Source organism: Monodon monoceros, unplaced genomic scaffold (genome assembly GCF_005190385.1).
Source record: "Monodon monoceros isolate NGI ecotype Baffin Bay Population unplaced genomic scaffold, NGI_Narwhal_1 Super_Scaffold_13, whole genome shotgun sequence".
Classification (NCBI taxonomy): Eukaryota; Metazoa; Chordata; class Mammalia; order Artiodactyla; family Monodontidae; genus Monodon; species Monodon monoceros.
Window position 1 is genome coordinate 47,236,786 of NW_021703769.1, and position 25,664 is coordinate 47,262,449.

A 25,664-nucleotide genomic window follows, 5' to 3' on the forward strand; every position below is an offset into this window, starting at 1 on the left:
GAGAGAGAGGGAGAGGGAAAGAGAGAGAGAGAGGGAGAGGGAAAGAGAGAGAGAGAGGGAGAGCGAAAGAGAGAGAGAGGGAGAGAGAGAGAGAAAGAGAGAGAGGGGGAGAGAGGGAGAGAGGGAGAGACAGGGAGAAAGGGAGGGGGAGAGAGAGAGAAAGAAAAAGAGATGCAACTAGAAACAATGGGCAGTAGTTTTCCAAGAACCAGATGTGTCTGGTCCCAGTTTTCACTTCATTATCCCAGGGTATTTATTATCCATATGTCTTTTGGAAGTGAAAAAATAATTTTCAAGAGATGTTAGTCTGATTAAATAAGCAAATTGAGGGCTTCCCTGGTGGTGCAGTGGTTGAGAGTCCGCCTGCCAATGCAGGGGACATGGGTTCGTGCCCTGGTCCGGGAAGATCCCACATGCCGCGGAGTGGCTGGGCCCGTGAGCCATGGCCGCTGAGCCTGCGCGTCCGGAGCCTGTGCTCCGCAACGGGAGAGGCCACAGCAGGGAAAGGCCCGCGTACCGCAAAAAAAAAAAAAAAAAAAAAAAAAGGCAAATTGAGCCAATACTGCCAATATATTGAGCAATATAATCAAAAGCCACTTTTTCTTTTAAAAAGAATCTCCACAGAAAACTCACAGTCTTGAAAGTAACAAATTACATACATCTGCTCTTCTTCCATTTTACAATTTTATGAGAAGCTACCAGCAGGCCAAATGCAAATCTGCCTAAGTGTGCACACATCAGAATAATCTACTAATATTAATCTGACCTTGCCTAGACACAGTATCCGATGCACACTTTTAAAAAAATCCCAGTTAGAATACTCATGAGACTGTATCCTCAACACAAACTTCCGTTCATTTTCTGCTTACATATTTTCAGGCAAGTCCAAAAAGGCTCCCTAAGATCACCACTGAAAGATTTCAACAGATGTCCTAATAAAGCACTGATAATTAACACGATAGCCTCTGGCTGCAAACACAGCTACAATTTACAAGGAACACCCTAAGTGCCTTGGAGGGTACAACCTAAAATCTTTCTCATTACCCTGTTTATTTCCTTCACAGCAAAAAGTGCTAGGGGTAATTAACTTGTGTATTTGTCTGCCTATCATCTAAAATAAATGTCTACTGCCTGGGGCTAGGGTCTTGGCTGTCTCACTCACCACGAAGAAACAGCTAGAAGGATCAGCTGGTCTCGACGAGATTCTACTCTCCAGGCCTAGAACAGTGCCTGGTTCGTCATGTGCACTCAATATTTGTCGAATGAATAAACATAAAAACTGAGTGAGTGATGTCTAATACATTTTTAGAACTTAAAGACTGCATATAACATTGGTGCCTTGTTATAAACATATTAATATAAAAACAAAACCCAAAAAATTAATACAACCTGGAGATCAGTTAAAAGATACTGTTCGGGCTATAGTTGGCTGGGATTACGGTGACCATCTTTACTTTTTTTTTTAATTTAAGTACAGTTGCTCTACAATATACAACTAGTTGCTAGTTTCAGGTGTGCAGCATATTGATTCAGCATCTTTATATTTTTTAGAATGGTTTTATTTTTCTAAAAATAGCTGCTAAAAAAAATGTGAACCTCTTCGATTAAAATCAGAGTTTGGTATTATGTATAAATGAAACCATGGGTGGGATTTTCAGAATCTCAAACCCAATTCACTAAGTGGCAGTATTTTTACTAAGAACTCCTTTCTCCACACATTCAGTATGATTTTCATTGTGAAATAAAGTGACCCTCAAAACAACTCAGAAGCTCATATGTAGGTTCCTCATTCCCTACTTATTCCAATAAATTTCGCAGGGGGGGCGGGGACCAACCCCATGAATTCTAGAGAAAGAGCTTTAACTCACTTGCTGCCATGTCAGCTTCAGCCGCTCATACTGCTCCTTGCCATCTTCAGAGCAATCAGAACAAGTAAACCTAAAAAAATTATCGCCCTTAAGGTAACTGAGCTGTTCCCTCAGCTGACCTAGGAGGAAAACAAAAAGGCACATCACAGGTGGATCTAGAACAGAGGTAACCCAAAGTTTTCATCAATCTACCGGCCATTTCCCAAGTTTCCCAGGCTGTGTTTTTCCTTTTCTTTCAGCCAGCCCGTGAGGGCAGGATGGGGATGGGGAAGGGAGTAGAGAACGTTTTTATTCTTCTAACATCAAGTGCATGCCCACGAAGATAGCTCTGTGGTCCCCGGACTTTCAGAAGAGACACTGGAAAGGCAGGTAGGATTGTTCTCACTGGCTGTTCCAACTGTTAACATTCCCGACTCCTATAGGAGGTCTCCTCACACATTCTTCCAAGAAAACATCTGAGCTCCCACTGTGCCACTGGGCTAGGAACCAGGAACACAACACCTGAGACAGATGCGGTGCTGGCTCTCAGAGGCTTACAGATGTGGTGAGGGCTACAGAGGAGAGAGTAGGTAATCACAGCAGCACAGAGGCTCTCCGCCCAGACTGTGCATCAGAACCACCCAGGAAGTTTTGTGTTTTAAATATGCCCAGGTCGGGGGCTTCCCTGGTGGCGCAGTGGTTGAGAGTCCGCCTGCCGATGCAGGGGACACGGGTTCATGCCCTGGTCCGGGAGGATCCCATATGCCGCGGAGCGGCTGGGCCCGTGATTCATGGCCGCTGAGCCTGCGCATCAGGAGCCTGTGCTCCGCAACGAGAGAGGCCACAACAGTGAGAGGCCCGCGTACCGCAATAAAACATTTTTAAAAATTAAAAAAAAAAAAATTTGCCCGGGTCTATCCCCTGCAAAATAAATCAACCTCTGGAAGCAGAGCATTTTCTGAAGTTCCCCAGCTGATGCTGATGCTCTGGGAGACATGAAAACCCTGGAGAGGGATGTGATGGGTGCTGTGGGGCAACGTGAGGGCACATAAAAGAGGTGCCCACCCACATGAGGAAGACAGCAGCGCTAGAAAAAGTGGGGTGGACGGGGGCCTGAAGGATGGCTAGAATTGGCACGTGAAGAGGTGTTTGTGTGTGGGGCGAGGAGTACAGAGGCTGTAGACACACATGTTCCACAGAGGAAATTTACATGCACAAAGTCCTAGGGATAAGAAAGAACTGCTTGGGCTTCCCTCGTGATGCAGTGGTTAAGAATCCGCCTGTCAACACAGGGGACACGGGTTCGAGCACTGGTCTGGGAAGATTCCACATGCCATGGAGCAACTAAGCCCGTACGCCACAACTACTGAGCCTGCGCTCTAGAGCCCGTGTTCCGCAACAAGAGAAGCCACCACAATGAGAAGCTCTCGCACTGCAATGAAGAGTAGACCCCACTCACCACAACTAGAGAAAACCAGCGTGCAGCAACAAAGACCCAACACAGCCAAAAATAAATAAATAAAATAAATTTATAAAAAAATGAACGAACTGCTGTGGAGAAGGAAAAGCTCACCCTAACTGCAAAGCTCTGTTTCCATGTGGGGATAGGAGGGCACGAAGGAGAAAGGCTGGAGCAGTTAGCAGGGGCCCCAGGAGGCAGAGCATTTACAGCGCAGGCTGTGAGGATGGGGGAAAGCCACCCAGGTTTTCAGGCAGAACCCTGAATCTATAAGCAGAGACAGTTGGAAAGCAAAAACTAGCTAACTTATAATAAATTTTAGGTTTGCTTTCTGTGAAAATGGTGTTATTAATAATAACTATGAATCCATCTTAAAAACACCTCCACATACCAGAAAATGACCCAGTTCACAACAATATATATACACATACACATATGTAAATTTCTCTGACCTAGTTACAAATTCTATTACACAGAGTATTCCTCTAGTACATACGTCTTTACTACTCTCCACGTAATGGAAACATCCTGTTTTGGTTAAGAGCCCTGATGACTGGCAAAGCACCTTACTGTGTGTATCTACGACCAGCAGATCAAGGAGGCCAGCAAGGAGAAAACACGAATGGCCCTAGAAAAAGGCATAATACATATTTAATCTCCTAATTCTGACCTTATATCAACATACTATAGCAGTTGTTTTCCATGTAAGTTAGACACTACCAGTTATGTTTGTGAGTCTGAAGTTTAGCTCTACACTGGGCCTAGAATTTGGCCCCAAAACCACAATAATGTGACCCTGATAGAAAAATGTGGCTAATTCTTTAAGTAACACAGAATTTCCAATTTTCTAATTTTTATTTGGGTTACAATTGAGAACGTTAATTTAACAACGTGATAGGGGTTGGCAGTAATATCTATTAGTACAAATGTGTTTATGTTTTATATAAATTTGCAGTTAATCAACTATACTAATAATAAATATAGGAGTTATCGTTTTATTGGGGTCTCTTTCACATTCATGTTTCTCTCACAGGTTAGAAAAACAAACCTTCCTGCAGGAATTGACAAAGGAAAGGAAAGGAGAAGCTCTTACTGGCTGGGATCCACTTCTGGCACTTGTCGCAGAAGTAGGACAGCTGCTCCTCCATCCACGACACGTCCCCTTCATCACTGTTCAGGGAGTCCCCGCTCTGGTCATGAGACAAGTCCACAGACGCCTGGTCCTCTGACTCGACGATCAGCAGAGTCTCCCCCTCCACCTCCCCCTCCTCCAGCCCCTCCGAGGTGGACGTTCTTGTGGCTTCATCGTCGTGCCGACTGATCAAACTGCTCAGATGGATGTTACTCTCCATCCCTCCCAGCTTGCAGGTTCAGTGCTCTCAGGAACAATCCCAGTTTCTGGACACTAAGCTTGAAGGGGCTCCTTGCTGACCACATAAACAAACTCTCAGAAGAGCATCTGCCTGACTCTACTCAGACACAAGGGGCACTTAAAGCAATTATTTAGAATATACGATCCATCGTCCTTTTTCTGATCAAGTTTAAAAGGACAGTGACCACAAAAAGGCTGAAGATCTCACTAAGCTGTTCTCCATCAACACTCACACACACTTAACGCTGTCTGTTCCACCAATATCTCACACGCATTTCAAGTCACGTTTTTTGAGATCCTTTTGCCAACACCGTCTTTTCTCTTTCTGCTTCAAGTTGCTCAGTCAGAAGAATCTGTTCTCCCAAAAGACGAATATTTTCTTTTTTCCGATTTTGCCTCTCAATGTCTCTGATCACTCCGTCACGAAGCCTCTAAAAATGTTAAGAAACAGATTTTAGTGAAACTCGGAACAGGTGGTTCCTTTCCTTGTGTCATTCAAGTCCTAAAATCAGTGTTACCAAAATACACTTAAAACTCTCAGATTCCAAGTACTCAATTTCTATTTTAACTTTCTGTGTAGATGTAAATGTAATAAACCATCAAATTAACTTGGTAGCGTGATAGTATTATTACAGACCTCTCATCACACTTTAAGAAATTTTGCATCATTTAATATAAAAATGGGAAATAACAATTAAAAAAGAAAAACTGCCACTATGCTGAATTTTAAAAGTTTAGTTAATATATGGTGCTTTAAAAACTTGATGAGGGACTTCCCTGGCGGTCCAGTGGTTAGGACTCCGCACTTCCACTTCAAGGGGCATGGACACTATCCCTGGTCAAGGAACTAAGATCCTGCAAGCAACGGCTCAGCCAAAAAAAAAGAAAAAACAACTTGATGAGAGTTACTTGAGTAACTGTGAACTACATTCCTGTTAGCAATTGTCCTAATTGAATAATAAACATCCAAGAAAGAAAATTACTAAAATTTGAACAAACTGTAAGGATGCAAGAAAGTAAAGAACTCGGCTTCTTCTATTATGTACAGAGAAAAGGTAAAAATTACAATTACATAATGGGGAGAGAAGGGGAAAAAGAACGCTACCAGCAGAGGAAAAGATAACGGCCCACTGATGGTCGTTACTTTGATAAACGCTAAAGACAGGTAGAAAATTCCAGAATATGGACCTGGCATCTAAGATGAGACTTTCTAAAGCATCAATCCAGTCATTACTAATAACTTACACTTTACAGGTCATAAAATACTCCAATAACTTAACAGTGGCCTTGTGAGGCAGAATAATGGGGGCAAGGCCTGGGGCCTGGGTAGGGTTTTTTTTAGTTACTATTATGTCTATTTTAACAACTCACCAAGTACCTACTTGCTGGCCCTCCTCCAGGCCTAGGGCTCCAGTCCCCATTACAGGGGAAGCTGGGTAATTTAAGAGTCCTGGGACTGATAACACAACTGAAAACCAACTGTCCTGAACCCTGTGCCCCTGGCAAGATCTCCAGGCAGAATCGGAGGCTCTCATTCCACTCCTCCCTCCCCAGCTCATCCTCTCCTGTGCTTCTTCCATCAGGACACACCTACACACGCCACCCAAGCCCCAAAGCCCACACCGTCCACACCTGCTCTGAGGTCCTCCCCTCCTTTCTCAGGGACTTCAGCACTCGGCTTGGGATCTTGCTCTCCATCCAGCATTCGCTAGTTTCCTCCAGGTTTCAAAGTCTGTGCCAGCTGCCTCGCACATCCCTCCTGCAACTTCCACTTGACTACCTTACTAAGCTCCGAGACCTCTTCACCATCACAGCTCTAACACCTAGGACGCGGCTCCTCCTGTAGTGCTCACTGCTGGTTTTGCTGGGCTCCTGTGATGATCAAGGCTGATGTACGTAAAGTGCTTAGTACAGCGCCTGGTATGTGGCAGTCAGTCAGGAAACAATGGGGGACAACAGTCATCGTTTTATTTCTTGCTTCCTTGAACCTTCCAACACACCCACTGTGTCAAACATTTGTCCTCCTCTTTCCCGCTGCTAGAAAGTAACCCCGCAATGAATAATTGGACGTAAAACAAACACAGGTTATTCCGGTCAATCTCAACCTCTAACTTCCAAATACCTAAACCTTACACTTGTCCCATTCTGACAGTGGTTCTCAACCCTGGCTGCATGTTAGAATCCCTGGGTCGCTTTTAAAGCGTACCTAAGTGGGATCCGCATCCCCAAGAGATTCTGATTCAATAGGTCAGGAGCAGGGCCCAGGCTGCTACCTGGTAAAAACTTCCAGGAACAATCGCAAGTGTAGCTGGAGATCAGAACCAAGCGTTCACCCAGCCGTACTCCATACTCGGAAAATCCCTGCTCGCTGACCTCAGAGCTACATCTGACATAGCATCTTCTACCCTATCTCAAATTTTCTCCAGCCACCATCTTTTCCTTCTTAGAGAAGAAAATCTCCCGCTTCTGTTCCAAAAGCTAACCCCTTAGAACGGCTACATTAATCCCAATCTCTAATCTCTTCCGCGCCCTGTCACCATTAATCATTTCATTCCCTCCCCTAAAATCTTGTATCATCACAGGCTTCCTCTCCTCTGACTTCCAGAGTGTGAACACGGGACAAAGGCCTCACCTGCTGCATCTCTGCACCCCGAGCACCCGGCGCGGTCCCACGCAGACAAGCCTGTTTACAGTGACTTACCCAGCGTCCTGCGTCCACCTCGGGTCAACCGGGCTCCACCGCACCCCTCAACCCCCCCCACACACACACCCCGGCTACCCCCGCTCGCGCTCGGCCTTCGCCCCCGGAGCAGCTGTGCGTATTCATCTCTGTTTCCCGAGGCGCCCGGGGCGGAGCGTGGCGCACGGGGGCCCGGCAGTAACGTCAGCCGATGGGAAAAGGAAGAAAATAAGACTGGGAGACACAGCAAGACTGACAGGCCTCTGAGCGGTCAAGTCAAGGATGTTTCCCCACATAAAACCACCGCAAAGAGAAAAATTGGAGGCCGCTATCTCTATCGTCCCCAGAATCTAGTTTCCATAGCAAACTGTTCCTTAAGAAGGAAAAACCCACCCCCCACACGAGTATATCTCCCAATTCCCGAATGCCAGAGGCGGGGGAAGCCTCACCAGCGCTTCGACACCCGCGGGGCGGGGGCGGGGCCGGCCCAGAGCACCGGGGACCAACGCCCACACTTCCCGGATGCCCCAGGGAGCGGTCTCCCCGCCTCGGAGGAGGCGGGAGGAGAGAAAGAAAAGGCGAGGAGGAAGCGGCGCCACGCGGAGCCGGACCCCAGGCCCCAGGCCTCCGCCGCCGCGCGGGCCCGAAGGCGCGGGCACCTGACACCTACCTGCTGGTCCTGCCGCTGCTTCATATGCACGCCCGCCACGGTGGCCGCCGTCAGCACCACCGAGAGGCCCAGCACCACCTTCGAGCTCCCCGACATTCCAGCGCCGGCCGCCGCGGCCTCCGCTCCCCGTGCCCCAGGCCCAGGGCCGCCGCCGAGCGCGCGCCCTTGCCGGGGCGGGCCAGGCTCGACCCCTCGAGCGCAGAGCCCCAGCTGCCGCCAGGCGCGAGCAGTCGAGAGCCGAGCTCCGAGCATTGCCCAGGTTCCGCGGAAGGCGCGGCTTCCGGTAGGGCCTAGGAATCGCAGGCATCCCCTCCCTGCCCTGCGGGCGGGCGGGTAGTAACACTTCCAAGAGCCCCGGCCCAGAGCTGGCCCCAGCACCACCCAAGGCGGGGTTCCAGGCCTGAGCCCTCTCAGTTCATCACCCGCCCCCAGCGGCGGGAGAGTCCGGGGGGCGGGATGCCGGACCCGGTACCTTGCGGACCGTTGACCGCGCGCATCCCTTCGGAGCGCGGGGCTGCCTCGCTCAATGCCAGCCTCACCAAACGCAGCCCTCGTTGCCCTTTCGGCGGGGAGGTGCCAGGAGATGGAGTTTTTCTCGTTAGATGCTGTAGACACGGTCACCTGCTTTCACCTTGACGCTGTGGGGTGGTGGGTCAGGTCTGGTTTTTCTTGACATCAAAAAGCCTTCTGGCTACAGAGCAAGCTCTCTGGGCAGCGGCACGTCTTCGCCTGCTGGCACGAAAGGCGCTGTCCCCTTGTCGCCCAGGTAATCCTTGTGGCATCCCTTCTACACCCAGTTCCCGCCCTCAGATGCCCGAAATGATCGAGCGAAGCAGAGCGTCGAGAACCGCCGCAGAAGGTACTGTGCAAGGTGCACACAGAGGTTGGGCTTTCCAGTGAAAAGGTATTATCATCAAGTCATTCTTTCCCACTAGAATTCCCAAAGGACAAACTTCCTCCTGGGCAAGCAACTGTGGACGCTGTTGATTTGGGCTGAGTCTCCGTTAGCCTCACCCCAGGGCTTCTTCGACATTGATTTCTGTAGTGCCTTGCTGTTCCATCGTCTGTTGTGAGAGCGTCAATGGCTTGAGGTGAGTGTTGCTCTCAAGAAATGTAATAAGGGCTTCCCTGGTGGCGCAGTGGTTAAGAATCCGCCTGCCAATAAGGGGACATGAGTTCGTGCCCTGGCCCGGGAAGATCCCACATGCTGCAGAGCAGCTAAGCGCGTGTGCCACAACTACTGAGCCTGAGCTCTAGAGCCCGCAAGCCATAACTACTGAGCTCACGTGCCACAACTACTGAAGCCTGCGCGCCTAGAGCCCGTGCTCTGCAACAGGAGAAGCCACAACAATGAGAAGCCCGCACACGGCAACAAAGAGTAGACCCTGCTCACCGCAACTAGAGAAAGCCCGTGCACAGCAACGAAGACCCAACGCGGCCAAAAGTAAATGGATTAATTAATTACTTTTAAAAAGAAATGTAATAAGATAAAAATAAATTTAAAAAACGCAAATACCCTTTTCAAATGTCATTTTGTCTGCAGCATTTTTCTCAGCAGAGGAGGAAGCACCATTGAATTGGAGAACGGGGTCCCTGTGCTGACCTTGGAGTTAGAAGCAATTTAATTCAGGACATATTTGGGTGTTTAGTCTCTAAAGAAAAAAAAATCTATATTCGACTGCTTTTTACTTGTGGTAGATTCCAGGTATTTTTTCCTCTAACTCAGTGCATCTTCAATAAAGCTGCATGTCTTTAGAATGTATGTCAGAGTGAGATGGCCTTTCATTCTATCATGACTGATGTTTCAGCTTGTTTTCTTGAAATGTATTGTTATTCTACTTTTTAAAATCCCTTATGGGGGGACTTCCCTGGTGGTCCGGTGGTTAAGAATCCACCTTCCAACGCAGGGGACATGGGTTCATATCCCTGGTCGGGGAACTAAGATCCCACTTGCCATGGGGCAACTAAGCCCGTGTACTGCAACTACTGAGCCTTTGTGCCACAACTAGAGAGAAGCCCACCTGTGCACTCTGGAGCCCTCACACCACAACTAGAGAGAAGTCCGTGCTCCGCAACGAAAGATCCCTCATGCCGCAACAAAGATCCTGCATGCCGCAACTAAGACCCAATACAGCCAAATAAATAAAATAAAATTTAAAAAAGAAAATAAAATCCGTTATGGGGAATTCTCTGGCGGCCCAGTGGTTAGGATTTGCGTTTTCACTGCCAGGGCCTGGATTCATTCCCTGGATGGGGAACTAAAATCCCACAAGCGGGCTTCCCTGGTGGCGCAGTGGTTGGGAGTCCGCCTGCCGGTGCAGGGGACGTGGGTTCGTGCCTCGGTCCAGGAGGATCCCACGTGCCGCAGAGCGGCTGGGCCCGTGAGCCATGGCCACTGAGCCTGCGCGTCCGGAGCCTGTGCTCTGCAACGGGAGAGGCCACAACAGTGAGAGGCCCGCGTACCGCAAAAAAAAAAAAAAAAAAAAAAAAACACCTTAAAGTCCCGCAAGCTGCCAGTCACCACCCAAAAAGAAAAAAAAATCCTTTATGTGTTAACGGTGTCAAATTCAGAAATGGATTATCTGTTTAACTATTTGTAAACCTAAGCAGGATGTTTTCTGTGGTTATTGTCACATAAATTACAGAGTTGTGAGAGTGACTGCACATCATCAAACATTGAAACCAAATTTTTTTTTCATTAAACAATTTCCATCTAGTCTCAGTATATTTTTAAGTGTGTCCAGTATGTTTGAATAAAAACAGTTTTCTGAGACAACTTGAAGAGTTTCTACCAATGAATACATTTTCAAAAAGGAAAGTCCAGACTTGCTGGTTGGCTCATTTTTTTTCCAACAGACTCTGATTGAAATCACCAGGAGCAGTAGATTCAAGGCAGCCCCCATCCCTCATGCAGCTGAACACCTGGAAGGAATACAGACTAGTATCAAATAAACACAATAAAAAAGACAGGGAGACAGGTGATTGTTATCAGTCAAGTAGCAGTTCTTATGTTCTGCGTGTTTGTGTCTCCCTCAAATTCTTATGTTGAAATCATAATCCCCAATGGGATGGTATTAAGAGGTGGCACCTTTAGAAGGCAATTAGGTTTAGATGAAGTCATGAGGGTGGGGCCCCCATGAGGGGGTTAGTGTCCTTATAAGAAAGAAAAGAGACTAGACATACAAACAGATGGCACCTGCAAACCAGGAAGAGACCCTCACTAGAACCTGACCAGGCAGGCACCCTGATCTCAGACTTCCCAGCCTCCGAAACTGTGAGAAATAAATGTCTGTTGTTTAAGCTGCCCAGTCTATGGTATTTTTGTTATAGCAGCCCAAGCTGACTAAGACAGCAATTATCTGTTCCCCAAAGTTAAGTCCAGGTGTGGATCTACTGCTCCAGAGTCAGCATCACCTGACACAGGAGAAGGTTCAAGACCCAGATCTCTGTCAGGACCTTCCAGCACTCTGGGAGCCAGGTGCCAGCTTGTCTTGAGTTCTTCACTCCCTTCCTGTCTGTGGTAAATCATCACCAATGCCTACTCAATGGAAAAGTCCTGCTTAACCACTGCGTGAGAGGTGGTCCTGAAGTAATCGCAGAAATAAGTACAGGCAGAGCTTCTACTATAGGGTGGGAGATTTAAAATTGAGGCCCACGCACCCACAGGGAGGGTGAAAAGAGTCACTTCATGATGTGCAAACCCTCAGCACGTTCAGGCACCATGCACATTTTAAAGCTGTTTATCCTTGGACCAGCATCTCCTCACTTGCCCCACCCCCCAGCCCCTAGCAACCACCATTCTACTCTCTGCTTCTGTGACTTTGACATTTTTAGATTCCACATATAAGTGACAGCGTAGTGTCTTTCTGTGTCCAGCTTATTTCACTTAGCATAATAAAATGTCCTCCCGGATTTCCTTCTTTTTTATGGCTGAATAATATCTCGTTGTATACATATCCCACACCTTCTTTATCCATTCATCTGTCAGTGGATACTTAGGTTGTTTTCATATCTTGGCTATTTTGAATAATGTTTCAATGAATGTGGGGATGCAGATACTCTTCGAGATCCTGATTTCATTTTGTTTGGATATATACCCAACCGTGGGATTGCTGGATCATACAGTAGTTCTAGTTAATTTTTTGAGGAACCTCCATACTATTTTCCGCAATGGCTGTACCAACTTACTTTCCTACCAATCAGTGCACAAGGGTTCCCTTTCACCACATCCTCACTAATGCTCGTTATCTCTTATCTTTTTGGTTTTTTGTTTTTGTTTTTCTTGGCCGAGCCACTCAGCTTGCAGGGATCATAGTTCCCCAACCAGGGATTGAACCCCGGGCCCCAACATTGAAAATGTGGAGTCTTAACCACTGGACCGCCAGGGAATTCTCTTATCTTTTTGATAATAGCCGTTCTAACAGGTGTCTGTGATATCTCATTGTGGTTTTGATTTGCATTTCCCTGTTGGTTACTGATGTTGAGTACCTTTTCATGGGCCTGTTGACCATTTCAATTATAAGATAAATAAATTCTGGGGATCTAATATACACAGTGGTGACTATAGTTAAAAATACTTGTATACTGGAAATTTGCTAGGAGAGTAGATCTTAAGTATTCTCACCGCACAAAAAAAAGGTAAACTATGTGAAGTGATGGATGTGCTAATTACCTTGATTGTAGTAATCATTTCACAATGTATATCAAATCATCACAGTGTACACCTTAAGCATGTACAATTTTTATTTGTAAGTATACCTCAATAAAGTTGGGGAAAAAAGAAATTTTAGAAAAAATTTTAAGGACCAAGAAGAAAAATAAATTATGTACATACACACACATATACACACTCAAAAAAGAGAGAAATGTAGCATTGACACCCGATACAACACAGATGAATATTGATATCTTAAACCCATTATGCTAAGTAAAAGATGCTAGTCACAAAAGACCAGGTATTGTATGATCCCATTTATATAAAATGTCCAGAATAGGCAAATCCATAGAAACAGAAAGTAGATTACTGGTTGCCAAGCGCAGGGGGTGTTGGAAGGTGTGGAGTGACTGCTAATGAGTTCTTTTTGGGGAGATGAAATGTTCTAGAATTAGATCATGGTGATGGGTTCACAGCTCTGTAAATCTACTAAACCACTGAATTGTACACTTTAAAAGGGTAAACTTCAAGGTATGTTAATTACTATTTCAATAAAGTTGTTAAAAGAAGGTGAAAAAACATAAAGCCGTTTATATGTATCAACTTATTTCATCTTCACAGTAGGTGCTATTATTATCCCCATTTTACAGATGAGGCAACTGAGGCACAGAGCAGTAGGTAACTTGCCCAGGGTCCACAGCCTGAAAGTTACAGAGCGACCTAATTGGTTTTTTGTTTTGTTTTCAAAAGACATAAAAGATTAAACTCACCAGGTTTAAAAGTTTAAAACAGAAAACATATATCTTCGGTGGATAGGGAAAATGTGTATATGTAGAATCTTCCAATTCCATACTTCAGCTACTTAAAGAAAGGGAGGAGTGGAAAGAAAGGGAGGCCGCTAAGAATGGACACACAGGTGATCTGTAGGTCCTGAGGTCATAGCATTGGCCTCTCGGGATATTCACCTGACTTCTGTGCCCCGTTCACGTGGGCCTCTGGGGTTCAGTTTTCAGGTCTCCCATTCCTCCCTTTGTAGGAGCCTGCAGTCCTCCAGTGGGATGTTGTTCTCAGAAGGTGGCATCTGTGAGCGAAGCTCTACAGCAGCAAAGGGCTTCTGGCTTCAGTGGGGACAGTCCCTGACCTCTTGGGGCCTCGGTTTCCCCCTCTGTACTGTGGGGATGATGATATGCCTGCTGCCTCCCGGGCTTGCTGGTTGAGAGGAGGAATCAGCAGCGTGAGTGCACCAAGCCAGGTGTGGGGCGGTGATGCCTGCCACGCCCCGGCCAGTGAGCCTTCAGTGTTTCCCCGGGAGTCATGAGATGGGGACCCCCCCTCGGCCTGGGGGGAGGGGAATCCTTGTCTTTGCATCCTCAGGAAAAGTCTGTTCATTTGCAGCTTGGAGGGCATTTCGGTGACATCCCAGCTGGCTGCAGCGGGAGCGCTCTCGCCCTGCTTGCCCAAACTGTGCATTAGAGTTTCGTGGTTTCAAAATACTTGGTGTGGCTGAGTTCTTTTGGATTCAAAACCCAGTCACATAGTCAGAGAAAAACGTCAGCGTTACTGGTTGTTAATGGAAGAAAAGAGCTGTTAAATGTAACAGCTTTAAATGTAACTTTGACTGCTGTGAATTTATGAATCATTGTTAAAAAATAATGGCTTTAACTGACAATATCACATGTTGGCAAAGACATAGAACAGGTGGAACACTCTGTACTCCTGGTAGGAGTGTCTGTTGGAACCACTTCAGCTGAATGTGCTGGAGCTGAACAGGTGCAAACCTGGTGACCCAGAAACTTCAGCACCAGATGGAGGCCCTGCAGAACTGCTACGTGTGTGCACCCGAACACACGTGCAAGCATATCTGTATAAATCCCACTTGCACAAGTCAGCACAGTGGTTACTTTGTGGGGGGGGGGGCGGGGGGGGGGGGCACGGCGGGAGAGTATTTACTGGGAGAATGGGGTGTGAATGGGGCTTCTGGGATGCTGATGTCATTCTGTTTCCTGACCTGGGTGCTGCTACTGGGTACCCGTGAAGATTAATCAAGTGGTACATGGATTCTGTGCTCATACCTATATGCATGACCTACTGCTATACAAAATCTTACATAAAATTATGAATGGCTTCACGTTTTATCACCACTTCGTGCACCAAGAAAGTTTTTTCTCCATGATGACTATCAAGGATTGAAGATATCATATTAAGTGAAGTAAGTCAGATAAAGACAAATATATGATATCACTTATATGTGGAATTTAAAAAAAAATGATACAAATGAACTTATTTGCAAAACAGAAGTAAACTTACAGACATAGAAAACAAACTTATCGTTACCAAAAGGGATGGGTTGGGGGAGATAAATTAGGAGTTTGGGATTAACATGTGTGCAGTACTATACACAATGTACCAAATAAAATAGGTAAAGAAGAAGGACCTACTGTATAGCTATATATATATATAACTGAATCACTTTGTTATATACTTGAAACTAACACAACATTGTAAATTAACTATGCTTAAAAAAATTGAAGAGATTATCATTTAAAATGTCTGAATCAGGGGGCTTCCCTGGTGGCTCAGTGGTTGAGAATCTGCCTGCTGATTCAGGGGACACGGGCTCGAGCCCTGGTCTGGGAAGATCCCACATTCCGCGGAGCAACTGGGCCCGTGAGCCACAACTACTGAGCTTGCACGTCTGGAGCCTGTGCTCTGCAACAAGAGTGGCCACGATAGTGAGAGGCCCGCTCACCACGATGAAGAGTGGCCCCCGCTTGCCGAAACTGGAGAAAGCCCTTGCACAGAAACGAAGACCCAACACAGCCAAAAATAAATAAATAATAATTAAAAATAAATAAATAAACAAATAGTTAAGGAATTTAAAAAAAATGTCTGAATCAGGAATTGTGTGCAGACATTTTAAACAGAAAACTTGATATAAAAAAGTTAGATGCAGGGAAGCATGCTCTAGTTTTTCATTTAAAAAAAAATCACAGAATTGTTATCAATTTAAATCTACCCAATACTTTGTTTTTATTATTTTCCCAATAATTTATAGTATCATAGATTTTTATTTTTATTTTTTATATCAGTAAAGAAAATGTAAGTAATTATTATCCACAAAGCTCCATTTAGAATTATCTAAGCTCCCTCAAGTTGATTCCAGTGAGATGCACAAATATCCTTTTTTTAAATGTTTATCAGGATGGGACAAAGATTAGGAAGCATGGCTAATTTAACACAATTTGCTTTGCAGACAGAACTTCAGAACCTTGTGTATCTGCCCTTATTCTAGTATCCTGGTTATCCACTGATCATGTCAGCTCCCGCCTTTTTCAGCTTTGGACTGACCCAGATGTGCCCAGAGTGACCACTGCTCTCCTGGAGGGGACAGCGGTGCTCCATTCACAGCTCCTGTCCCTTTAAAGTCAGCTCTGATTAGAGCTGGAGAAGAGGCTGGTGGTGACATGCAAACCTCAGGAGCTCAGGTGCTCTGGAAGCCCGGGAGGGGCAGGCTCCCGCACCCTTGCTGAGTTGTTTTCAAACCTTGAAGTCCCTTTGAAATTGATTGCTTGCGTGATACTTCTTGCTAAGTAAAACCACTGGGAGACCTAACCAATGCCATCAGATTGAACTTATTTTCTAAGACAAAAATATGACTCTGACCTTATTAAAAACCTCTCAGTGGCTCCCCAGTCCTATAGGATAAAGCCCCAAACTCTTTAGAATAGCATACTACCCTCCGCACTCCCCTGCAGTCTCTGCAAAGTAAGAGGAAACATCAAAAAGAAGGACAGTTGGAGACCAGCGGCTTGGAGAAGAACCACGCAATGGAGACTAAGTGGCAGGGGGTACAGTCATCTCCCTGTGTTTGAACAATGTGGTCACCCAGTGCTTGTTCCACCTGCACTCACACAAGGGCGGGATTTGAAAAAATGCTTTCACTACTGAGTGTGTAATTTGGCTTCTGTTGTGTGGGCTTGAATCGGGGCCAGGTCCCCACAGCTATTGGGGGAGAGCTGGGTTTCCAAGTCACTTCTGTCTTAGGGAATATTACTCACCTACTCTAGTGGGAGGTATTAATAGGGAGGCTTGGGTTTAAAGTGGAATAGATGGTGGGCACAAATGTGCAGGTGAGGGTGGAGGCATGAGGCAATGAATGAGAAGGTTTCGTGGGCAGGGCTGAGGAAGAAATGAGGCAGAGAGGCGACAGTTTGTTTAGGAAGAAGGTGGAGGTCATCAGCCGAGTTGGCACCTGTGACCACCTTTTTTTAAAATAAATTTATTTATTTATTTATTTTGGGCTGCGTTGGGTCTTCGTTGCTGTGCGCAGGTTTTCTCTAGTTGTGGCGAGCGGGGGCTACTCTTCGTTGCGGTGCGCGGGCTTCTCATTGCGGTAGCTCCTCTTGTTGCAGAGCACGGACTCTAGGCGTGCAGGCTTCGGTAGTTACGGCACATGGGCTCAGGAGTTGTAGCTCACAGGCTCTAGAGCGCAGGCTCAGTAGTTGTGGTGCATGGGCTTATTTGCTCTGTGGCATGTGGGATCTTCCCGGACCAGGGCTTGAACCCGTGTCTCCTGCATTGGCAGGCAGATTCTTAACCACTGCACCACCAGGGAAGTCCAATTTTTATATATTTTATTTGACCCAATATATCCAAAATATCCTTTCAACATGTAATCAATATAAAAAATTATTAATGAGATAGTTTACATTTTGTTTTTGTACTAAGTCTTCAAAATCTGGCATGTAATTTACCCTTACAGTACATCTCAATTCAGACCAGCCACAGTTCAAGTCTTCAGTAGCCACATGTGGCTAGCAGCTACAATACTGGACAGTCAGGTATGGAGAATCATTGTTATTGACTTTGAGGGAACTCAGCTCCAGAAATTTTTTTGCCTGTGTCTCTATGTTTCAAGTATCAGGTTTTCAGAAGAGAGAATCTCATTGGTTCATCTTGGGCCTACTTTGGACCAATCAGCCATGGCCAGGGACCATGATGTAAAACTGAAGAACTGACCACTGGGGCCATCTTGGATGAAGGTGGAGCTGCAAGTCAGGCAGATATCCTAAGAGGGAGAAAATGCACCTTTATGTTAATATTTAATCTTTTTCATGCAGCATTATAGTGATCATGTCTTTTATTTTCCATATTTCCTGCTGCTTTGACATCTTGGGGCCTTGCTGAACCTAGAGATACTGTACTTCCCCTCCCAGGGTTGGCCAGTTCCTGGAGATAGTAAAGGACTTGCCTGCAAGGAAGTGTGCCTTTCATGTGCAAACCACCAATCCATGCCCCAACCACCCCTTTATCAGGCTCTCACACTCAGGCCAGGGATGAGGAAACTAGGAACAGCCCCTATGCCCCAGAGCCTACTGAGGTCACCAAACTAGCCGATTTTTTTTTCATTATTTTCCTTCTAGTTTAATTGAGATATAATCGACATACAGCACTAGAAAAGTTTAAGGTGTAAGCATGATGATCTGACTTACATACATCATGAAGTGATTATCACGATGAGTTTAGTGAACATCCATCGTCTCATGTAGACACAAAATTAAAGAAATAGAAAAAAAGTTTTGCACATGATGAGAACTCTGGGTTTACTCTCTTAACAACTTTCATGGGCCTTCCCTGGTGGTCCAGTGGTTAGGACTCTGCACTTCCACTGCAGGGGGCATGGGTTCAATCCCTGGTCAGGGAACTAAGATCCCTCATGCCACATGGCGTAGCCAAAAAAAATTTTAAAAACCCCAAACTTTCATATATAACGTACATCAGTGTTAGTTATGCTTATCATGTTGTACCTTACACCACTAGTACTTATTTATCTTGTAACAGGAAGTCAAAGTAGCCAGTCTTAAGCCTGCTTCCCCTTGGAAACCACAGTGAAGCCTCCTTCCTACATTTTCCCTCCCCTCCCTCTACCTCCTGACCAGCCCTGGTGCTTCCCCATGTGGCCCTGTGTATTGTACTTCCTGTTTCTAGTGGTCTGTAAGTATAAGTTTCTTCCTTCATCATGGTCATTTTTGTGTCTGTGTGTCTTAATGTACCTGATTAAAACAAATCCTGGATTTCTTTTAATCCAGGACTTAAACTTGAAGGTTTCCAAGTACAAGATGGTCTTCTTCCCATTTGTCCAGGCTTCCCACTGCCTTAGGACAACCTCTGTCTTCATTTTCCATGAATCTTTCAGAGTTTAAGTAAACAAGCAAATGCAAATATTTTCCCTCCTTTTTATCAAAAAAGCAGCATAATATATGCACTGAAATAGCTTTTAATTATCTCATGTCTAATGATGTCATTTTTCCTGTTCTTGATGTGTTTGTAGGAATTTTAATAAGTTCTTACATAGTCATATGTAGTTCATTTAATTCTTGTGTTATTATTTAATCTGCCACACCAGTAGATCTCTTCATTCCTGTCTTTTTTTTTGGCTGCCTTTGATCTTTGTTGCTGTGAGCGGGCTTTCTCTAGTTGTGGCAAGAGGGGGCTACTCTTTGTTGCTGTGCGCAGGCTTCTCATTGCAGTGGCTTCTCTTGTTGCAGAGCACAGGCTCTGGGTGCATGGGCTCAGTAGTTGTGGCATGCGGGCTCAATTGTTGTGGCACATGGGCTCTAGAGTGCAAGCTCAGTAGCTGTGGTGCACAGGCTTAGTTGCTCCGTGGCACGTGGGATCTTCCTGGACCAGGGCTCGAACCTGTGTCCCCTGGATTGGCAGACAGATTCTTAACCACTGCTCCACCAGGGAAGTCCCTCCTGTTGTATTTTAAACTACTGGAGGTGAAAGCTGTGTATTATTTGTCTCTGACAGTGCTTTATCTATTACAGTGCTTCCCGCATGGTCAGTAAAAGTGAGCTAAAGTGAAAAAGATGATGAACAGATCTTTGTGGAATAAATGAGTTAATATTAGGAAAACATGTGCAACGCCTATCCTTTTCCAATAGTAACCAATTTCATATTCATTGTACTTTTAAAATAGTTAAAGACATGTACAGTTTTCTCAGTTTCTTTCTGTTTGGAATGGGTTTTTGTTGTTGTTTTATTTTGTTGTTGTTTTGCATTTTAAGGATAGGCTGATAGTATTTGGGAACTTGGAAAAAGATAAGTATAAAAGTCATATCAGGGCTTCCCTGGTGGCACAGTGGTTAAGAATCCGCCTGCCAATGCAGAGGACACGGGTTCAACCCCTGGTCCGGGAAGATCCCACATGCTGTGGAGCAACTAAGCCTGTGCACTACAACTACTGAGCCTGTGCTCTAGAGCCCGCAAGCCACAACCACTGAGCTCACGTGCCACAACTACTACAGCCCGCGCCTAGAGCCCTGCTCCACAACAAAGAGAAGCCACCGCAATGAGAAGCCCACGCACTGCAAAGAAGAGTAGACCCCACTCTCCACAACTAGAGAAAGCCCGTGTGCAGCAACGAAGACCCAACGCAGCCAAAAATAAAATAAATAAAATAAATAAAATTTTAAAATTATAAATAAATAAATAAAATAAAAATACCATACACTTAAATAAAATAAATTTATTAAAAAAATCATATCAGAACATCATTCAAACCTAACATATATAAATAGCTTCCTCAAAAAAATGAGTCAAGGTTTAGTATATTTCTTACAAGGAACGGGCTTACATTCTTATTTGGGAACTTTTTGTGAGGAACACGAAGGCATAAGGCAAAGAGAGCATAAATCAAACCAACGTGGGGACAAAAGAAAGAATGAGATGTCCCCAGGAAGTCTGTTAGAAGCTAAATGGCACACAGAGCTCCTGCTTCACGATGGCTCCGGTATGAATTTTAATCTGTGCTCTTTACAGTCCATGGTAAGGTTTTCCTTTAGGAGTGGTCTGCAGTAAGGAAGGTCTAATCCCTTCCCAATGCCATGAGGGGGTTATAGGTCCTTTTAAAAACCTTTTTCCTCTTGGGGAAAACAGTCGCTTGTTCTTCTCATGCAGCTGCATTTTCACCAAGCAGGACAAAACGCAATCCTGAATTTGGTGGATTCCAAACATCATCACCCCCTTTATTATCAACAGCAAATATTTATCTAGGGCAGGGACCTCATCTTTGCTCTCGTGCCCCTGGAGCCTAGCACCGTGTCCTGTCTGTGTTTGTCGAGCCAAGATAAGAAACCTGCTTCCAAGGAACCAACAGTTGACGGTGAACCTTAGCTCCTTGTACACCATTATACAAATCAGATTAAAATAATTTTAAAATCTTAAGCATTTTAAAACATGGGGGTATTACACAAGTAAAAGTGCAAATCTTAAGTTAGCAGCTTAATGAACTTTTACAAATGAATGCATTTGCAAAGCCACCACCCAGATCAGAACAGAGCACATTTCTAACACCCCAGAGGCCTTCTTTATGTCGCCCCAAGAGGATATGACTTGTATCCTCTTAGATTAATCTTGCCTGTTTTTTGAACACTATAGAAATGGAATTTTACAATGTATTCTCTTTTGGGTCCTGCCTCTTTCACTTACCACTCTGTGAGCTTCATCTTTGCCATTGCATGTACCAGTACTTAGTGCTTTTTCAGTGCTGAGTAGTTTTCCATAGTACGAACATACTGCAATTTACACACCCATTCTCCTGAGCGGGCACTTGGGAAGCTCCCAGTTTAGGCTGTCATAAATAAAGAATGTTATGAACATTCTCATACATATCTTTTTTAAAAATTCTGTTTATTTATTTGATGACTTTTTTGTGTGTTTGTACCATTTTATGAATCTTAACATGTGTGTAGATTTATACAACCACAATACAGTCCCATCACCCCAAAGAACTCTGTGCTACCCCTCACCTCTCAACCCTGACAGCCACTGATTTAGTCTCCACCACTACAGTTGTGTCCATTTGAGAATGTCATATAGATGGAATTACATAGTACGGAACCACTGGAGACCGGCTTCTTTCACTCACGTAATTACTTTGATATCCATCAACAGTACATCCCTTTTCATTTGCTGACAGGTTACATGCCTTTTGATGGACATCAACACTCAATTCTACTGGGTATATTTGCAGGAGTGGAATGGCTTGATCAGATTTTCTTCCTATGTTGAACTTTAGTAGGTACAGCTAAATATTTTTCCAAAGTGGTGGAGCCAGCAACGCAGGCGATTCCAATTGCTCCCTGTCTTCACCAGCTTGTGGGAACATTCTGCTTAGTCTGATTGTACGCGTTAGCCATTCTTGTAGGTGGGAATGTAAATTAGGTTTTACAGTTTGTCCTAAATCATAGAAAGATTTAGTCATCTTCTGTAGCAGATGCTCTTGGTGCCCTGCCCCAGTCTCCTGGGATCCCTGTTACTGTCCCCCTGCTGCTGCAGGTGCTGTTGCTAAAGGTTCATACCTGCAACTTTATCCAGGGCTTGCCCTTGGACCATGAGAGCTGCCACGCAGTTTTCATCCGCCCCCCACCCCCGACCACGCCTCCACCCCAAACACACATACACTCTGGGGTGGTCGCAGCCAGGGGTGCAAAAGGCCGGTTCCCTTGCCGCAAGGATTCCCAATGTTGCAGTTTATACTTCAGTGCTCCGCACAGGATCGGGCTGAGACTGACTTCACCTGAAACCACGTTCATGTTTGTGTCTCCTGCTCCCCTCACCGCCTTACAGGCTTGTCCTCTGAGCACTCCCAATAAAGCACACGGACAAGAACCCTCCATTTTCAGCTCTGCTTCTGCTTCTAGGGACCCTGACCCAAGACAGCTTTGCAGTGGTTATTTCTCCGTCCTCTGCCCCCAAAGGGTCTGCTTTCTGTTTTACTGTCTTCTTAGAAAAACTGGACATTTGATTACAACTGATAGAAAAACCGGATAAGCAGTAGCTTAAACAAACAAGTGTTTGTCTGTTTATTTTCTCAAGCATCAATGTGACAAGTGCCAGTTAAGCTGCATGTTTCCACGCAGAACTATGAGAAAAATGAAATTACCCTTGACCATCTCACTTGCTCTCCAGGACCCCCTGCCCGTGTGGGTCCCTCCTTCTACTTGCTTTCCCTCCGTGAGTCCCCATGATCTCTGAACGTTCACTCCATTTTCAAACAGTACCCCCTGAGAATTTTCAGGTTCTTGGGGTGCTTCAAAGACTTTGCACACAAGAATTACTATCTTATGCCAAACAATTGAATTTTTTAAAATCCTGAAATCGTTATCAGGAGGTAAATTAATAACTAGTCAGTTAATTTCATTAAACTGTTCACAACATCCATCTAGCTCTTTCTCTTTGTAGGAAGTGATTAAAGAAATTCATCCATACTCAGGTGTTAATGACATTCACTAATTCAATTAGTGTTTGTAGGGGGCCTGATCCATGCTCTAAACTAGGTGGGGCGGTTACAAAATGAACAATATATTGGCCTCTCTTCTAAAGACCCTGCATGCACATGTTTCATTACATTTTTCACTCTACTGTAATTGTCAGTTTGCTGGTTTATCTCGCCCATTAGATTGTATGCTTCTTGAGGGCAAAGACTGTGTTTATCTCTGTGTTTCTATAACTAGCGTAGTGCCTGGAACATCCCATACACATGTGCCAAAAGCAGAGTCACAGAGAAGGATGAGGGGGGACAGAGAAAGAGAGGCAAGAAGGGGCAGGGTGGGTTAAAGATGGCCACCCATTCTTTGCAGTTTTCCCACTGAGACCCTCAAATCCCCTTTTCACATGAGGTGGTCTTGTGACGTGCTTGTACCAATAAAATGGGGCATACGTGATGCAATTCCAGGCCTAAGTTCTAAGAAGGTCAGGCAGCTTCTGCTTTTGCTGCCTGTGGGAAGTTAGCCCCCTGTTAGAAGTCCAACTATCCTGAGGCTACCATGCTGTCAGGAAGCCCAAGATAACCTCATGGAGAGGCCACGCAGAGCAGAATGGAGGGAACCCAGCCAAGAACAAGGACTGAAGTCTAGACTTTACGACCTCAGATTTTTTTTTTTTTTTCGGTACGCGGGCCTCTCACTGTTGTGGCCTCTCCCGTTGCGGAGCACAGGCTCCGGACGCGCAGGCTCAGCGGCCATGGCTCACGGGCCCAGCCGCTCCGCGGCATGTGGAATCCTCCCGGACCGGGGCACGAACCCGTGTCCCCTGCATCGGCAGGCGGACTCTCAACCACTGCGCCACCAGGGAAGCCCATCCAGGTGAAGCCCCAGATATCACAGAACACAGACGAGCTGTTCCCACTGTGCTGCCATCAAGTTCCTGACCCACAAAATCGTGTTCAAGCAAAATGGTGTCTTAAGCCCCTAAGTGTGGGGATGGTTTGTTGCACAGCAAAAGATACCTGAAACGGGAAGTATTCACCAGCAAAAGGACAATTTATTGCTTCATCATTCTCAGTAGCTTTTACTCGATTCAAGATATGCCTGTGAAAAGAGAGCAATTCTTAGTACAAAGTAAAAGTTGTAATAGTGGAGATGTTTTCGGGCAGAGAAGAATTTTCTGACACATTCCTCGTATCCTATGAAGGGTAAGGCGTGCCTTAGTTGGTCATATTGGATGCCTTGATCAGGGCTAGGAGGGAAGCTGGGGAGCCCCCTGCACGTGTTGAAACTCAGTTACCTACCCCCGTCGGTCGGGGAGCTCAGGTCAACGAATGACGCAGGTCAGTGACAGCAGGTAGGGAACAGTGGGAACAGTGGACTGGGAACCACCTGCACTCAACTCCAGCCAATCATGGTCTTGAAGGAACATGGTCTTGAAGATCCTGCGTTGCTGGATCTTCCATTTTTCCCCAAAGCAAAATAGCCAGATTTTTATATGAAATCTCCAGATTTTATATCTGGGCTATAAAATATGTTGGGCTTTCCACTTGAGCTCCCCAGTCCAGTGAATGAGAGCACTGGATGAGGTGCCAAACTCATCATACATTGCACATGTGTCTCTCCAGGCATCCTATGACTTTTGAGAATGAAAAGTGGTCTATGTGCTTCTCAGCAAAGTCCAACTGGATCAGAATCAGTGCTTGAAGTTCTAAGTGTTGGTGAGACATGGAGCAACCACATCTAATGGGTATGTGAACTGGTACAACCACTTTGGAGAACGGTTTGGCAATAAATACTAAGACTGAGCTTGTACCTGCCCCATCCCTGTGGCCTAGCAATGCCACTCCAGGGTAAACACCCAAGAGAAATGCAATATATGTTCACCAAGAGACGTGTATAGAAATGTGCACAGAAGCACTATTGGTAGTAGTCAAATACTGGAAACAAATAGTGTCCATCAATGCTAGGATGGATAAACAAAGCATTGATCAAGAAAGTATTACAGGGCTTCCCTGGTGGCGCAGTGGTTGAGAGTCTGCCTGCCGATGCAGGGGACACCGGTTCGTGCCCCGGTCCGGGAAGATCCCACATACCGCGGAGTGGCTGGGCCCGTGAGCCATGGCCACTGAGCCTGCGCGTCCGGAGCCTGTGCTCTGCAACGGGAGAGGCCGCAGCAGTGAGAGGCCCGCGTACCACAAAAAAACAAAAAAAAAAAAAAAGAGAGAGAGAGTATTACACAACAATGCAAACACACACACACACACACACACACACATACACAAATACCCACATACAATAGAAATGTATTGCATGTTCACTGCATGAAAAAAACATAGATAAATCTCACAAACAAAATGTTGAGTGAAAGAATTAGACATGGAAGAAACCATACAGTATGGTATACATTATATGAGGGTTCTGGTTTCCCCACATTTCCACCAACACTTGTCATATAAAGTTCAAAAATAGGCAAAATTAATCTATGATTTAGGCTGATAGAGGTTACTCTTGACAGGACTGAGTGTAAGGGGGCTTCTGGTGCCCTGGTCATGTTTTGTTACTTGTCTATGAGCTGGATACATGGATGTATTCAATTTGTAAAAAATTCACTGAGCTATACATTTTTGATTTGTACACTTTTCTATATGTATGTTGTATTTCAATCAAATTTTTAAAAAGCAAGATTTGAAAAATGTAGCACTTCTCTT

General features: G+C 45.4%; 2 protein-coding genes across 3 annotated transcripts in view; both read right to left on the bottom strand.

Annotated features, from left to right (window-relative positions):
- Positions 1-4,661, bottom strand: part of KAT14 (lysine acetyltransferase 14) — a 44,355-nt gene extending 39,694 nt beyond the window's left edge. The window contains exons 1-2 of one of the 2 annotated variants that reach the window (XM_029220756.1): positions 4,400-4,661; positions 1,869-1,987 (exon numbers count right to left, since the gene is read on the bottom strand). In XM_029220756.1, coding sequence (XP_029076589.1) covers positions 1,869-1,987; positions 4,400-4,658 — 378 coding nt within the window. In that variant the 5' untranslated portion in view covers positions 4,659-4,661. Of the gene's footprint in view, positions 1-1,868; positions 1,988-4,399 lie in introns of those variants that run through there. The other variant, XM_029220757.1, reaches the window with a different exon arrangement.
- Positions 4,662-4,894: 233 nt separating this feature from the next.
- On the bottom strand, positions 4,895-8,205 carry LOC114894231 (protein PET117 homolog, mitochondrial). Its single transcript, XM_029220758.1, has 2 exons — positions 8,029-8,205; positions 4,895-5,109 (listed from the first exon to the last, which is right to left on the bottom strand). Exons 1-2 carry the CDS (start codon positions 8,122-8,124, stop codon positions 4,960-4,962), a joined length of 246 nt encoding a protein of 81 aa, XP_029076591.1. The 5' UTR covers positions 8,125-8,205; the 3' UTR covers positions 4,895-4,959.
- Between the last annotated feature and the right edge of the window lie 17,459 nt (positions 8,206-25,664).

What these genes read in the sequence shown, in the direction of transcription:
- LOC114894231 (XM_029220758.1), bottom strand. Translation starts at nt 8,124, where the DNA reads ATGTCGGGGAGCTCGAAGGTGGTGCTGGGCCTCTCGGTGGTGCTGACG. An exon ending in AGCAGCGGCAGGACCAGCAG is followed by an intron (nt 5,110 to 8,028) that starts GTAGGTGTCAGG and finishes TAACATTTTTAG; the next exon opens with AGGCTTCGTGACGGAGTGAT.